At 40.3% G+C, this 16,626-nt stretch overlaps 1 protein-coding gene across 2 annotated transcripts in view; it reads left to right on the top strand.

Moving 5' to 3' along the window:
* DPYS (dihydropyrimidinase) overlaps window positions 1–16,626 on the top strand; it is a 110,681-nt gene that overhangs the window by 48,716 nt on the left and 45,339 nt on the right. For both annotated transcript variants that reach the window (XM_065902704.1, XM_065902705.1), the window contains exons 6-7: window positions 366–507; window positions 3,461–3,603. In XM_065902704.1, the coding sequence (XP_065758776.1) occupies window positions 366–507; window positions 3,461–3,603 (285 nt within the window). The remainder of the gene's footprint in view (window positions 1–365; window positions 508–3,460; window positions 3,604–16,626) is intronic.

Genomic DNA, 16,626 nt, shown 5'->3' with positions numbered 1-16,626 from the left:
CATCCTGCCCTCAGAGCAGGTTATCCCCATGAAAGTCCATTCAGACCATTGATATATGTTTTTTGGTGGGGGTCTGGGGGGACAGTATGATCATTTTTGTTGAGGAATATACCATTCGTGGACATTCTGACATTCCCCATTCACAGATACTCAGATCCAAGTTAACAAAGAAGTTTTCACAACAGACTGTACAAGAGTTCACTTGCCACTTCCTTCCAGCCTTGAAAAGCTGCTCCTTCTCCATTGCGGTCTTCTGACTTTCAGTTGAGAACGGGGTCAGGAGACCAGGGAAAGGTATGGTAGTTTCCTCCTGACATTTTCTATCTCCTCACCCACCTCTGCCCTCATGTGTGTCTCTTTTACAGCGATGACCTAACCACAACAGGGTCTGACAACTGTACTTTCAACAGCTGCCAGAAAGCTCTTGGGAAGGATGATTTCACCAAGATTCCCAATGGAGTGAATGGTGTTGAGGACCGGATGTCGATAATATGGGAAAAAGGCGTGGTGAGTGTCACAGAATTCAGTTTGTTTTGCTGAATTCCTCAATGGGATCTGGTCTATTTTAGGACCAAAGTTCCAGAAGCCTTCATGAAGAGCTTCTTAATTATTTTCACTAAAGTGGCCACTGAGAATACTACCGCATCACCAACACCATGCCATCTCCCAAGATAATAAGGAAAAATACTTTTCTTCTCTACATGATTTAGAGGATGCTTTGTGCCAGAGTATAAATTTAGATTGGGTACCAAGAGGATTATTCTTGAAGTCTTTGAAATGTAATAGTCCTTCTATCTGATTTCCATGTTTGTGAATCCCAGTTCCTCATGTGTCACTGATATAAACACTTGGAATGATTGAAAAGACATGAAGGGTTTTTTTTTTATTACATTTGTACCTCTTTTTCATATAAAAATGTAGATGTCCCTTTTAAAGAACTTTTGAATATTAGGGTTAAAAAGTTACTGTATGAGGTCACATAAATCATAAATCCAAAGCACAGAGATTTTCTTTTAATTTCACAGTTTAAAAGTTTCTACCTGAAGATGAAGAATAATCACATGGCTAAATGTTCATACATAACCCTATCCAGGCAGCTGACGAGTGTAGTTGTAAAGATCAGCAGTGAAGACTTGCTCAGTAGGACCTGAGGTCCCCGTTGTCATGTCATTCCCATCCATCTTTCAGAACCCCTCCCTTCAACGATGTAGTAATCACATGTCTGAACTTCCTTGGTGATCTAGTTGTTAAGACTCTGAGCTTCTGATATGGGGGTATGGGTTCAATCCCTGGTCAGGGAACTGAGATTCCATGTGCAGTATGATACAGCCAAAAAAATTTAAAAAAGAAAAAAAGAAAAGGAATAATTACATCTACACCCAGAATCCCTTGCACATACCACTCACTGCCAGCTCTAATTTTTTTTTTTTTTTTTTTTTTTTTTGACAAGACCAGGTCTTGTCAATTTTATTTCCAAATGCCTCCTTATTTCCACCTTCACCTTTACCATTCTACTTGGAGTCCCATGTCTTGTTTGGACCATCATGGTAGCCTCACAGCTGGTGTCCCTGTCTGGCTTGCTACAATCTATCCTATACTCTAGGACCACTATTGCATTTCAAACACCAGGGTATAGTCATGCTGCTTTCTTCCCTAAAACCCTTTCATTTTCTGCATTACTTCTTGGATGATATTTGAACAATTCATTCACACGTAAAGATCTTCAAAACATCTCTACGGCCCTATCTTCTGCCATTTGTCCTCTCCACCCCCCTTTTACCTCTACCTTAACTCTAATCATCCCAGACGGCTTTCCTTCTCTTTCTCCTTGTTTAGACTTTCTTGATAACAACAGTCCAACCTTTCACTTTGAACTTGTGTTAACTACAATGAGTAACTTCATTACAGCAGATTTTCATAATATATAAAGTGTATTAGTTAGTTCAGTCACTCAGTCGTGTCCGACTCTTTGCAACCCCATGAACCGCAGCACACCAGGCCTCCCTGTCCATCACCAACTCCCGGAGTTTACCCAAACTCATGTCCATTGAGTTGGTGATGCCATCCAACCATCTCATCCTCTGTCGTCCCCTTCTCCTCCTGCCCTCAATCTTTCCCAGCATCGGGGTCTTTTCCAGTGAGTCAGCTCTTTGCATGAGGTGGCCAAAGTATTGGAGTTTCAGCTTCAACATCAGTCCTTCCAGCGAACACCCAGGACTGATCTCCTTTAGGATGGACTGGTTGGATCTCCTTGCAGTCCAAGGGACTCTCAAGAGTCTTCTCCAACACCACAGTTCAAAAGCATCAATTCTTCTGCACTCAGCCTTCTTTATAGTCCAACTCTCACATCCATAGATGATTACTGGAAAAACCGTAGCCTTGACTAGACAGACCTTTATTGGCAAAGTAATGCCTCTGCTTTTTAATATGCTGTCTAGGTTGGTCATAACTTTTCTTCCAAGGTGTAGTGTCTTTTAATTTCATGGCTGCAATCACCATCTGCAGTGATTTTGGAGCCAAAAAAAAAAAAAACAGTCAGCCACTGTTTCCACTGTTTCCCCATCTATTTGCCCTGAAGTGATGGGACCTGATCTTAAAGTGTATAAGTGGATCTAAAGTGATCGGAGATTTCTTCATAACATACAGGAATCTATGTTATTTTCTGAAATTTTAGGATGATTTATTTATGGGAATGTTACTTTCAGGGTGTGGTTCCTAAAGTTTTATTTATTTTTTTTTTAGGCAGAGAACCTTTGATAATTAAATAGACCTTAGGATGCTCTTGCCATATAAGTGTGTATAGGAATAAACTCTCAACATTTAAAAAAAAAAATCATTTCAGAGGGATCACATCCCACTGAAGTTTGTCCATATTAAAGTCTCTTGCAGCAGACTGTCCATGACTGTTGGTTCATGTAGATTTTAGTAGTGCAAAAACTGAACCTCTTGGCTGATTTTTCTTCTTTTTTAAAAGTGTTGTCACCAGACTTATAGGCCTATCTTATTTTAATTCTATAGTATTCTGTATAATATCTACATGATTTTCTTATAAATCTTATCTATAAATCTTAGGTCTGCAATAAATAATCCAGATCATAAATGTAGTAGGTGGTGGAAGTAAAAAAATTGAAATTACTGTTACCAACATTTAGCTCTTTTCTCTGTGATTCTGGGAAGAATGGGAAAAATTTGTGTGGGTGTTTTGTTAAGCTGATAGGTTTTTAAAAAGTTCCTTTCAGGTTTCCATATTTAACCTCATTCATCCCCATCATTGTCACTATGATTGTTTAAGATTTATCAGTATTCACAGATGTGTTTGGCCTCACAGTATACAAAATTAGGTGTGGTTCTATTTGGTTCTAAGAGATACAAGTCTCCCACTTTTATTGATAGGAGATTTTTAGTGTTTTATGATTCATCAGAAAAAGAAATGTATTTTCTTCCTTGAATTGTTTTACAGCACAGTGGCAAGATGGATGAAAACCGGTTTGTGGCAGTTACCAGCACAAATGCAGCTAAAATCTTTAACCTCTATCCAAGAAAAGGAAGAATAGCTGTGGGCTCAGATGCTGACATTGTGATTTGGGACCCAAAAGCCACAAGGTAAGCCTAAGGTTTTGTATTACTTGGCTTCTCCATGGAGAAAAAGCACTAACTTGCAAAGAAATTATTCATTGGCCTTAATCAGTCATTTCTTCTTGGCAGGCTCAGGTATTATAATCTGAGCCTGTGTACAGGGTACAGATTTGACTCTACAAACATTCTTTTGTTCTCCTTGGCATAGAAGATGCAAGAGTTGTGTTGCTTACCTTCTGTGGAAATGCATATGTGTATAAAACCAATATGAATTTCCCAATTCAGTGCTTGGCAGGCGCCTGAGTTCACAGGGAGGAAAGGTACAGAGCCGTGAAGAAAAGGAAAGGCTTAGTTTAAAAAGGGTTGCATTGAAAACTCGAAATAATTATAGCCTTTTTCAAGCTTTCAGATAGAAAAATTCCAGCACAAAGGATGTCACTTTTAGTTGGCCAAATTTTCCAGCTGATTTCATCTTGAGCCTGTCATTCCCAGTAGACGCCAGCTTTTTGTTTCCAATTTCCATAATTCTATGTTAGTATTGCAGGTTTGGCCAATTCTACCAACTCAGAAAAGCGTTCGGTAGAGGCTGAAACTTTGTTAATTTCTCCTGATAGGATGTTGATGCAGACGACATCTGCATCCTGGTTGTGTTTTTCATAAGTTCTGCAGGTGTTAATAGAGAAAACTCCACATACTTTAACATTGCATGTGTGTGTGCACAAGTGTGTGTGTATGCACATGTGTATGTGTAAATGGGGATAGGTAAGACCGTCTACTATTACCAAAGAGACATTTGTTTATAGGTTTTATGTTGTGGTAAACAAAAGTCTATGCGAACAGACCCTGTTTTATTGGACTTCAGACAGCGTGTTTTTAACTAATTGAGGGATTGTGGCAAACCTGCTTGGAGCACGTCTGTTGGCTCCATTTTCCCAACAGTATTTGTTCAGTTAGTGTCTCTGCATCGTATTTTGGTAATTCTTGCAATATTTCAAACTTTTTCATTGTTATTATATCAGTTATGGTGATCAGTGATCTTTGATGTTACTGTTGTAATTGTTTGGGGCTGAACTGAGCCCATGTAAGATGATGAACTTGACAGATGCTGTGTGTGCTCTCTACTAGATGTGGATCTAGTAGATCTCTAGAGATGTGCATCTCTACTAGATGGCCATTCGCTTGTATCTCCCCCTCTTCTTGCACCTCCCATTCCCTGTAACACAACGGCATTGAAATTAAGCCAGTTAATAACCCTACAGCAGCCTCTAAGTGCTCAAGGAAAGGGGACAGTGTCATGTCTCCCACTTTAAATCAGAAGCTCAAAATGATTAAGCTTAGTGAGGAAGGCACGCTGAAAGCTGAGATAGGCTGAAAGATAGGCCTCATGCATCAAACAGCTAGCCAAGTGGGGAATGCAAAGAAAAAGTTCCTGAAGGAAATTAAGAGTGCTCCTCCAGTGAACACATGAATGATGAGAAAGTGAAACAGCCTCGTTGCTGATATGAAGAAAGTTTTAGTGGTCTGGATAGATGATCAGACCAGCCATAACAGTCCCTTAAACCAAAGCCTAATCCAGAGCTTTACCTCTCTTCAATTCTGTGAAATCTGAGAGATGTGAGGAAACTGCAGAAGAATATTCATAGTTTGAAGTTAGCAACGATTTGTTCATGAAGTTTCAGGAAAAAAGTGCAAGGTGAAGCAGCAAGTGCTGACGTAGAAACTGCAGCAAGTTATCCAGAGAATCTAGCAAAAATATTTCATGAAGGTGGCTACACCCCACAACAGATTGTCAGTGTAAATGAAAATGCATTAAATATTCCTAATGTCAGAAGAAGATACTGCCTAGGACTTTCATAGCTAGTGAAAGGTCAATGCCTGGCTTCAAAGCTTCAAAGGACAGGCTGACTCTCTTATTAGGGGCTAATGCAGCTGGTGACTTTAAGTAGAAGCCAGTGCTCATTTACCATTCTGAAAATCCTAGGGCCCTTAAAAATTATGCTAAACCTAGTCTGCTTGTACTCTATAAATGGACGAACAAAGTCTGGATGACAGTACATCTGTTTGCTGAGTATTTTAAGTCCACTGATGAGACCTGCTTCTCGGAAAAAAAAAAAATTCCTTTTGAAATATGACTGCACCTGGTGACCCAAAAGCTCTGATGGAGACTCATGTTGTTTTCATGCCTGCTAATCCAACATCCATTCTGCAGCCCATTGGTTAGGAATAAGTCCAACTTTCATGTCTTATTGTTTAAGCAATACATTTGATGAGACTATAGTTGCCCTAGATAGTGATTCCTCTGATGGATCCAGGAAGTCAGTTGAAAATCTTTTGGAAAGGATTTACCATTCTAGATGCTGTTAAGAACATTTGTGATTCATGGGAAGTGGTCACAATATCAACATTCACAGGAGTTGGGAAGAAGTTGATTCCAACCCTCATGGATGGCTTTGAGGGAATCAAGACTTCGGAGGAGAAAGTAACTGTACACGTAGTGGGAATAGCAAGAGAACTAGAATTAGAAACCTGAGCTTATGAATTAATTGCTGCAATCTCATGGATAGAAAGTAGTTTCTCATGAGTGAATAAAGAGTGGTTTCTTAAGATGAAGTTACTATGAAGGTGTTGAAATGACAACAAAGGATTTAGAATATTCTGTAGGCTTAGTTGATAAAGCAGAGACTGGGTTTGAGAGGATTGACTTCAATTTTGAAAAAAGTTCTCCTGTAGGTAAAATGCAATCAAACAGTATTGCATGCTGCAGGCATTTTTTTCATGAAAGGAAGAGCTAATCATTGCAACAAACTTTATTGTTGTCTGATTTTAAGACAATTTCCAGACTTCTCTTGTGGTCCAGTGGTTAAGAATCTAACTCAGGGAACACGGGTTCCATACCTGGTCAGGGAAGGTTCCACATGCTGTGGGGCAGCTAAGCCCATGCACCACAGCTACTGAAGCCTGCACGCCCCAGAGCCCATGCTCTGCAACAAGAGAAGCCACCACAACAAGAAGCTCGCTTGCCTAGAGAAAGCCCACGCGGAGCAGTGGAGATCCAACACAACCAAAAATAAATAAACAATAATAAAAAGGAAATTGCTGCAGCTGCCACAGCCTTCAGCAACCACTATCCTGATCAGACAGCAGCCATCAACATCCAAGCAAGACCCTCCATCAGCCAAAAGATTAGGACTTTGCTGAAGGCTCAGATGATGGTTTGGAGAAGGCAATGACACTCCACTCCAGTACTCTTGCCTGGAAAATCCCATGGGCAGAGGAGCCTGATGGGCTGAAGCCCATGGGGTCGCGAAGAGTTGGACATGACTGAGCGACTTCACTTTCACTTTTCACTTTCATGCATTGGAGAAGGAAATGGCAACCCACTCCAGTGTTCTTGCCTGGAGAATCCCAGGGATGGGGGAGCCTGATGGGCTGCCGTCTATGGGGTCGTACAGAGTCGGACACAACTGAAGTGACTTAGCAGCAGCAGCAGATGATGGTTAGCCTTGTTTAGCAATAAAATAATGTTTCATTAAGGTATGCATAGTGTTTCTTTAGACATAATGCTATTGCACACTTAATAGACTACAATGCAATATTATCATGACTTTTATTTGCCCTGGGAAACCAAAAAATTCATGTGACTTCCCTCATTGTGATAATCGCTTTATTCCAGTGCTCTGGAACCAAACCTGCCCTCTCTCCAAGGTATGCCTGTATTCTTCCAGATTCATTATTCATGGAGTCTCCTCTTCAACCACCTATTCAACCCCATTTCTCACATTCTGCAGTTTTCACATTGAAAAAGATGAATAATGATAGTGCAAAAAATTCTGACTGTGGATTAGAGAAAATTCTTAAAGGGTTGGAGAAGTAAGATACAAGTCAAAGAAATCCAAAGAGAGCTAGATCATTTCAGTACATCCTGCCAAGTAAAGATAACATTTCTCTGTGTTTCAAAAGGACATTAAAATAAGAAAAGTTTTTTTGTGTTTTTTTTTTAAGACTCTGAGAGTCAGAGAAATAGAGCCCAATAGTTCATCTGCCTCCCTGGTCACCACAGGCAAAATAGCTGAGAACACCTAACAATGAAAGATTATTGCAAAGAAAGACACCAGCTGAACTAGATATATGTAAAATAACCATAGTAATACATATCTTATTTTTATGTAACACTTTCTTAGGTTCTAAAACATTTTTACATTTTTTAGATGATTCTTAAAAAAAAATCTGAATAATAGGCATAATAATTATTATTCATATCTCATTTACAGATGAGAGAGTGGACATTTAGAGACCTTAAATGATATGCCTGGATTCTGCAGCTTAGCATTGGTGAGCTAGGACCAGACCTACACAGCAGGCTCTCGGGTTGTGCTGGTTTTCATTATGCTTAGCCCTTAGTTATATACAATAAGCAGACATCAAGAGAGAAGACTCAGAACTAGTAATCAAAAGCCAGTATGTAACCTTTCCCCAAAAGGCACGTATATAAAAATGTGAATATTTAATTTTCTGTTATCATTACTGTTATAAAGTGAAAGACAGGTATTATATAAGAAATACTAGAGAACTGATGAAAAAAGTGGTAGAGAGAAACTTAAAAGCACAGAAGCTTTTTGGCTTGACCTTAAGTTAGTTATTTTAGGCTAGAAATTAGGGAAATTAAGCAAGTAATATATAGATCTTTAAAAAGAATAAGAACTTAACATCTGGATCATTACAGGCTATTCTGAAACAAGTGAATGGGACAGGAAGGACAAAGAATGTTACAGAGATCAGTAGCTAACACTGGTGAGAGAGTGGTCTAAATTTATATAGTCTAAAAACATGACTCAAAGAGACATAATCACAGCCTATAAATATCTTCCAAGCAACAATATATGTGTAAGTAAAGGAAGCGAATTATTCACAACCTTGAGTTCAGGTCGTTTTTCTTTGTCCAGTTGTCTAAGGAAGACAATGCTTTACACCTGAGATGGTGTTGTTCTCAGACATTGTAAGAACCAAGGAGACTCCTAAGGCTGATACCGCGGGAGCTATCCAGGGGAAGGGTTAAAGAGAAGATCCGCAGGGACTGGCCTGCCTATGGCTGTCCACACGGCTAGGAATTAGACAGGACAGTCAACACTCGAGTGTTTTCAATTCTCTCTGGTCTTTGAGGGGCTCCCCTGGTGGCTAGATGGTAAACAATCTGCCTGCAATTCAGGAGACCTGGTTTGATCCCAGGGCTGGTGAGGAAAATGGGAAAGATTTTCTTCAGCAAAGATTATAATGAGAGGAAAAGTGAGGAGAACATTATTTCCTCACAAGAATCAATAAATAATTGTTGAGAGAATGAATGAATGAAGATGAATAAAGGATAAAGGATTTTCTGAGGAAAGGAGGAAGAACTGCTTTACGGGTCTGCTTTTCATTGTGTCCCCTTTATTTTGAGGTTGGGAAGCAATGAGCTTTTTAAGCAACTCTTATAACAGGAAAAGAAAATGAAGTTAACAGAGAGCTGTCTTCCTGGTTCATTCACGCAGTCACTCAGCAAGGAGCAGCCCTGAGAAACAGGCATGAGGGTCAAGGTTATACAAGAGCCAGGCACTGCCTTTGGGAAGCTGACAGTCTACAGAGAGGAGATAAGAGATAAAGCCGAATAGTCCCAGTTCCAGAAGGAATGTGTTAAGAATATCACATGCTAGGCAACAAGGCACCACTGAAGTTCAGAGTAAGAAAGATCCTTCTTCTATTAGTGCCGCCATTGGCAAAAGACCTTTAAGGCCCACCATTAAGAGAGGAGAGAAGATGAGACTTCTAATCCTGAGTGTGTGTTATTCACTCTGTCACATCCAACTCTTTGTGACCCCATGGACTGTAGCCTGCCAGGCTCCTCTGTCCGTGGAATTCTCCAGGCAAGAATACTGGAGTGGGTTGCCATTTCCTTTTTGACCTGATCTTCCTGACCCAGGGATCGAACTCTAGTCTCCCGTATGGCAGGCAGATTCTTTACCGTCTGAGCCACCAGGGAAGCCCCTGACCTGAGTCAAGACTGAACATGGAGGTCAGACAAACCAAGGCATGGATAGGAGGGTCTGTCTGGGTGGAGGCAGTTAAGGTTTGGGGTTACAAGGCAGAAAGAACAGGTTCAAGATGTGGAAGGAGCAGAAGGATGAGGAGGCCATGGGCTGCCTCTCTTCCAGTTTTAATTTTGTTTATTACAGATAGAGGCAGTTTTAAATAGATCTTATCTAGTGGGGAAGCATTATTAAATGAACAAACAGATGTATCTATAGGTTTTCTTTTTTCTTTTCAACATATCCCTTTATAAAAAGGGATGATTTTACATGAGTTTATTATTATCTGAAGGCTGGTGATGTGAAAGCTTTCTATCTGACCACACTATTAGAGATTGGACAGAATTTTCCTTCCAAATTTCCCGGAAGGTTTTAGCAAAAGCAATCGCCCAACTATGTCAAATGAGAGCAATGTGCATTTCACCCAAGAACCTGAAGGGGGCGCACACAGCCCACCCTGAGCTAGGGGCCCAAACGAGGCCAATCTAGCTGCTGGTTATGCAAGAAAAAGCCAGCCCCTGGAGGATGGATGCACTTGCTAATGATTTTTGGCTTCATGGTACATAGATGTTTTCCTTTCTTTCTTTCTTTCTTTTTTTTTTTTTTAAATTCTCATTACTTTTTAATGGCATGTGAGGTAAGTATGCTTGCAACACAATCTGTAACCTTAAAAATGGGTTGCATTAAAGTGACTAAGGGAGATGAGGAGAAAGAAAAGCAGTACACCAGGCTTTTTTTTATTTTAAACCTGTAAAAAGCCAGATGATTCCAGAGTGAGGAATCTGACTTGTGGTGATGGATGGTGAGACAGGATTGGCAGTGGGAGTCTGTAGAGAAGGTTTGGACATCCTGATGAAAGATTACCTAAGACGTTGCTAGCCTGTAAAAATTTCTGCAAAAATCAAGTGCAATAGCTCTTCTGTGCTATTCTGTGCACATTCAAAACAAACTGCATTTTGTGCATATGGAGCATTCACCTTTTTTGGAAGTAAAAAAGAGTCTGCTGTATGCAGTGTGACGGCCCATGGAGCCAGGGTCTGTTGCTTGTGACAGAGGTATGTGTCCTAACACGTCACAACTTGAGTCAGAGCTTCGAATTTAAGGACATGTTGCCAATCTAAATGTTTGGCCCGTTTTTGCAGGATATCTTAGAACTTAGAATCAGGAGGACGAAATCAAGAGTGTGATTTTCATGTGATGTCAAGACAAAATCTGTCAGTATCACAAAGACAGAGACCAGTCAAACTGGCCAACTTGTTAAAAACCTTACTAGTGAAGATGGCATGTAAGTTACTTGCAAGCTCATAGCAGCATCAGTAACTCACGTTCTGGCAGTTTGAGGCTATCCTATGAGCTTCCGTTCTTCTGTATTCATTAAATAGCACTTAGTTACTATGGCAACTGTCCCTTTTCAGTATTTATGAGCTGCAGGGTATCTCACAGAATCTCAAGCACACAAACACACAGCCAACACATTGTGTGCGCTGGAACATTTCATGAAGACTCCTAGGCTGGACTGTGTTTTGCAAAGCAGGCATATTTTGCTCAGTTATTTGTGTGTATTATTTTTTAAATTCAATTATTGCAGGTTTTGACCTTGAATATGTCATTCTTGAAGGCATTGTGCTGTCTTTCCTGCTTAATTTCCTTCCCTTTCTCATTGAAGATAGAGATAAATGAATTTAACTATATTCAGAGAAGAGTAATGACTTGCAGCTTAAGAAAGTGCCCTCCTGGATCTAGAGAGGGCCTTGGGTGTGAAAGAAAGCAGGATAAGAATGATGATTTCATCCTTGGGCAATGGGGATTGTGGGACTCGGGGGAAAAACAAAAAATAGGGAGTAAGGTGCCCTTTGGTAAAGGGTGGTGACTGTGGTTGATTATTACAGCTGTGTTGCCAGTGACTATTTCATGGAAGCTACTGGGCATTTCCCCTTGAAGTTGCACAATGTGTACCATTTAACTAATTTGTATACACTATGATCTTTCTTCTCAAAAGAAGCGTCAGCATGCCCACATACTAGCACACACTCACAGACACAGCGACCGCGTCTCTGCTTGTAAACGCTGGTCAGCCTGAAGGCTCTGCTTTTAATACCTGTTTCTAAGACTGTTTATAACTCACGCCTCCTCTAGTCCCCAAACCCACACTATCGCTGCACACATCCTGTGGGAGGAGGGAAGAGAGAGCCAAGCCTTGTACCAGATGGGCGACAGGAAACGAGGATGATTTACGCCATGATTTTTCACCGTGTTGCCTTGCAGACGTTCATGGGGGCAACGTGGCTTCTGGTGAAGGTTGTCCAGCCTCTGCTTTTGCACAGCCATCCGAGCACCCATCACATAGTAGATTTACCATAGATTTATAGAGCAATTATGGCAATTCTCTGGCAAATGACAGCAAAGTATCTCGAGGAATAAAAGACTTTTGCTAATCCACATAAAATCTAGCCTACCTGCTAGGGCAGGAGCAAAACAAGATTGTCAAGAGAAAGCCTTGGCGGTTCAGTTGCTCCTCTGTCTACCACATACTCTCTGGGTGTGACCTTGGGAATGTTATTTCGTTTTTCCGAATTTCAGTCTCTTTGGTTATAAAATAGGGATGATGATGATATCTAATCTCATAGCATTGTTGTGTTTAAGACAGTGTACATAAAATGCTTGGAATAATAAACCAAATAAAAAACAAACTATTTGAAATGCTCCATACATAATTAATGTTCAGTAGTGCCTGGCATGCAGTAGGTGCTCAATAGTTGTAGGTAGTCAGTGGCAGTAGATGGTCAATGATTAAATAAGTGGGAGCTATTGTTAACTATAATTATGACTCAAAAGCAGACCAAACAGTACTAAAGTTATATGAGATCATATACCATACAGTACTAAAATTATATGAAATTATACTAAAATCATGAGAAAGCTCAATCTCTTGTGTTTCTTACACACCTGCAACTTGCAGCAAGAAGGACCAAAATGAAGACGCTTAGATGGATTCTTTTGGCTAAGATAACATGATTAAATCAGAACTCGTGTGCTCCCAGAGCTGACTCCTTTAAGAGATTATTTGCAGTGAAACAGTTTCAACAATCCGCTAAGATCCACTTTGTGACCTTCAGGAGATATTTCCTTTTAAAACAGTTTTGGGCTATGAGTGAGAAAAGCTAGCTTGCTGATTACATATGGGTAAAATTTTCACCACTATCTATTCCAGGTTGTTTATTTAAACATGTTATTACTGCAACTGAACCTTTCAAGTGAACTAGAAATGATTTCAAAGGACTTCACTACTAATAACTGCATTTTTTCAAATTATAAAAGAAAAGCAGCTTAGAAACAGATCACAGTAACCCATTCTGTCACTGATGGTTTGCCTTTGCCAGAGTAAGCAGTTTATTTTCAGCATTAGGATTTGGGCAAAAAATAAGCACCAAGGGGAGGTGGTTGTATGAAAGGCATAGTCTTCTCTAACTAAACACCTGCTATATTTTTCTTCCTACCACACATATATTATACATTTTTCTCTCTTTGGCATTTGCCTGTCTTATTTACAGCTATATCCCTAGGTACCAAAACAGTTGCGGGAATACATAGAACTTCAGTAGTTATTTACTGAGTGACTAAACCAGATATTAATTGTCTTGGGCCAGTGAATAAATGTGACTTTAAATTTTTGGTTGGGCCTTGTTTATCTGTTCCTGAAACAGGTTCAAGATCCAGGTTTTACATTTTCCCATCTGAGTTGGAAAAAAAGAAAGATCCTTGGCACTTCTGTCTTCTCCTTCCCCAAGGCAGTGCTTGACAAGGATACATTCCAGAGTCAAGGACCAGTAGCATTGCCAGACCTAGCCTGGCCATGAATGTGGCTTAAACCAGATTGGATTCTTTTGTGGGTTAAATGATTCTGTGTTTTGGTCACAGACTCACCCCTAATTCTGGTTAGTTATTTTAAAAACATGGGCCCTTGGTTATGGAGGGGTCAGGAGATAGAGTGAAAATGGGTGGAAGAAAATTTAATATCAGTACCTGCAAACAATCCCAGGGTCCTTATGCTCTTAAAGCACAGCAAAGAGCCATAGCTTCCTACAAAGGCCTTTAGAGAAAGCCTCGGTAACAATACATTGTTCTCTGTGGAAGATGATCGCAGTGGAAGTCTATTTGGAAGCAGAGTCATTTAGGAAGTTATTTTAATGGCTTGAACAAAACTCAACCCACCCCCCCCCACACACACACACACACAAACCTTAATGTAAGCTGTTTTACCCTTTTTTTTTTTTTTTAAAGAGCTGGGGTCCTCAAAGTGTGGTCCCTGGACCAGCAACATCAGAATCATCTGGGAATTTATTAGAAATGCAGATTCTCAGGTACCTCCTGGGGCCTACTGTCTCAGAAACTGCATGTGGAGCCCAGCAACCTGTGTTTTCATAAGCCCTTCAGGGACTTCTGATGCTCAGGTGTGAGCAGCAGAGGTTCTCAGAGTGCATGAGAAGACTTTGGAACTCAAAATCCAATAAACTCCCCAAACAAGTTCTCTATAGCCCTGTTTGATTACTACTCATTTTAGGGAACTTGCTACCTAACCAAAGTGTTTAGTCTTTTCTGGGATGGTTTTAATTGTTAGGATGTTCTTACTTTGGTTGCATTAAAAACTACCTCCTTCCAGCTCCTAACATGTTTGGCCTCTGAAGCTATAAGGAATGTTTCTACATTCTCAGATAATAGTCCATTCATTCATTCATTCAATCAAACATTTGAAGATATTGGCTCCAATAAGTTATCCCATCACCAGATAAGCATCCTCAGATCCCTCAGTGGATCCTGAGGACCATAATTAGCAGAATCCCAACATCCTGGGCACACTTCTGCTCACCCTTCTCTTGACAGACACCTGTCCATATCCTACAAAGATGCAAGTCCTAGAACTGGATCTGACTTTCCTTGTAATACCACCAGAGCAGGAACTTATGAAGATGATTGGTTTTATAACTAAGTAAAGAACTCTTCATTACCTTTATGACATTTTTCTAGAATATATTGGGGTGACCAAAAGGTCCATTCCATTTCTTCCATAACATTCTACAGTAAAAGCCAAACTAATCTTTTGGCTGACTCAATACCTTATTAAATTGCCATTTGAAGATTAAAAACGTGAAATATGAGCAATTATATGGAGTTTTAATATCTTAGCACATTTATTCAGTCAATAATGTAGAAACTTGTGTAGGGCCTTCTCTGGTATTAATATTTATGTTAAGATGATAGGATTATACTGAATGGTTGTTTTTGGTCCCACACTCTTAAGTCCCCTTGAGCAGATAGTAATTTACAATGTCCATAATCCTTCAAAGACACAATATTTAACATAAACAAAAGGTACAAAGAACAATGCAATTGACACTTGTGTATTAACCTTTCCAAACCCATCTCTCCCCTCTCCCCAGTAGCTACTTGAATCCTAGATTTGATGTTTATTGCTTCCATGCATTATTTCTATTTGTGCAATACATAAGTGCATTCCCAAACACAGAATATGCACAATATATGTATTTTGCATATTTTTGGCTTTATGTGAATTGTACCACATTTATCATTGTGCCACTTTCTCAGTATTATGTTTTTGGCACTCATCTGTGCTGAAATGCATAGGTGCTTCACTCATTTCCACTGCTGTATCATATTCTGTTTTACAAATATAGCATGATTGATTATATATGTTCCAATGCTGGTGGATGTTTAGGTTTTTTCCAGTCTTTCACTATTTCAGACACTGTGTCCATCCTTGGTACACTGGGAGAGTTTCTATAGGACATCCATCTAGTCCCTGATTTGTTTTATATCAAATGCTGTCAAATTTTTGCCAGTAGAAAGATAGAAAATTGCATGATTCTTTGTAAGTAAATGCAGAACTTTCCATTTGTCTGTAGTACATTTTATCTTGTCCCACATTCATTCAGTCAGTCATTAAGAATGGTATATTGGACCCCTTTTTTGTTGTTCAGTCGCTAATCCTTGCGACTCATAGACTGCAGCACACCAGGCTTCCCTGTCCTTCACTGTTTCCCAGAGTTTGCTCAAACTCATGTCCATTGAGTTGGTGATGCCACCCAACCATCTCATCCTCTGCCACTTCCTTCTCCTCCTGTCCTCAATCTTTCCCAGCATCAGGGTCTTTTCCAATGAGTCATGTGTCAAAGACCACAGTAGGCAGCTGAAGACAAAAGTAAGACATAATCCCACTCTTTACTCGGGGTAGGTGGAGCAGGGGGTAGGTAGGCAAGGCTAGTGGAGAGGTGGTGGCTTTTGCTTTTCTCGCTGCAGTTATTGTTTTCTGAACTGTGAGTGTGACATTCCAGGGATCAGCCCTCACTAGCAGAGTGGGACAGAATGTGGAGTTGGGGTGTGGGTGGGAGGAAGTGGAGTTAGACAACGTGGGCTCAGGATCACTTCCTGTCCCTTGAGATGACGCAGCAAATATCCACCTTTAGACCTGGCCCCGTACCTATTTTGTTATTCTAACTGCATCCCTCATCCTGAAATATAGACTCTTAGCATTGACCCAGGAGACATCCACATAGACATATAACTGTTTCCTATTCATCAGGACTCTGGTTACAGCCTCACATACTTTGCACAAACATACATGTTGGTCCTGATTCCCCCACTCTCATCACGTGTAAACTGAGATTAAATTTGTATTCATATATATACACACATGTACATGTATAGGTTCATGAAGAGCAGGCCGCCCCAGACTTCAAGATCACAGCTTCCTTGCTGGGCTATAGAGAAGCGGATTGCATGCATTGTCCTCAGTGACAAGTGTGCGCTTGGCCAACGAGTGATATAGGTCCCTGCAAATCTGCCAGTGCTCGGGATTGCACTTCCCAGCACGTCCTGCTGGCTGGGGGATTCTCTGAACACCAGAGGACAGTTGACGTTTTCCATTTAAAAGGTTTCCTGCTCCTGTGCAAACTCTGTGCCCTCCCAGAAGAGT

The sequence above is a fragment of the Muntiacus reevesi genome, chromosome 12, assembly GCF_963930625.1.
Source record: "Muntiacus reevesi chromosome 12, mMunRee1.1, whole genome shotgun sequence".
NCBI classification, from domain to species: domain Eukaryota; kingdom Metazoa; phylum Chordata; class Mammalia; order Artiodactyla; family Cervidae; genus Muntiacus; species Muntiacus reevesi.
Note: the sequence above shows the minus strand (reverse complement) of the source record. Positions and strands in the feature narration are given on the sequence as shown.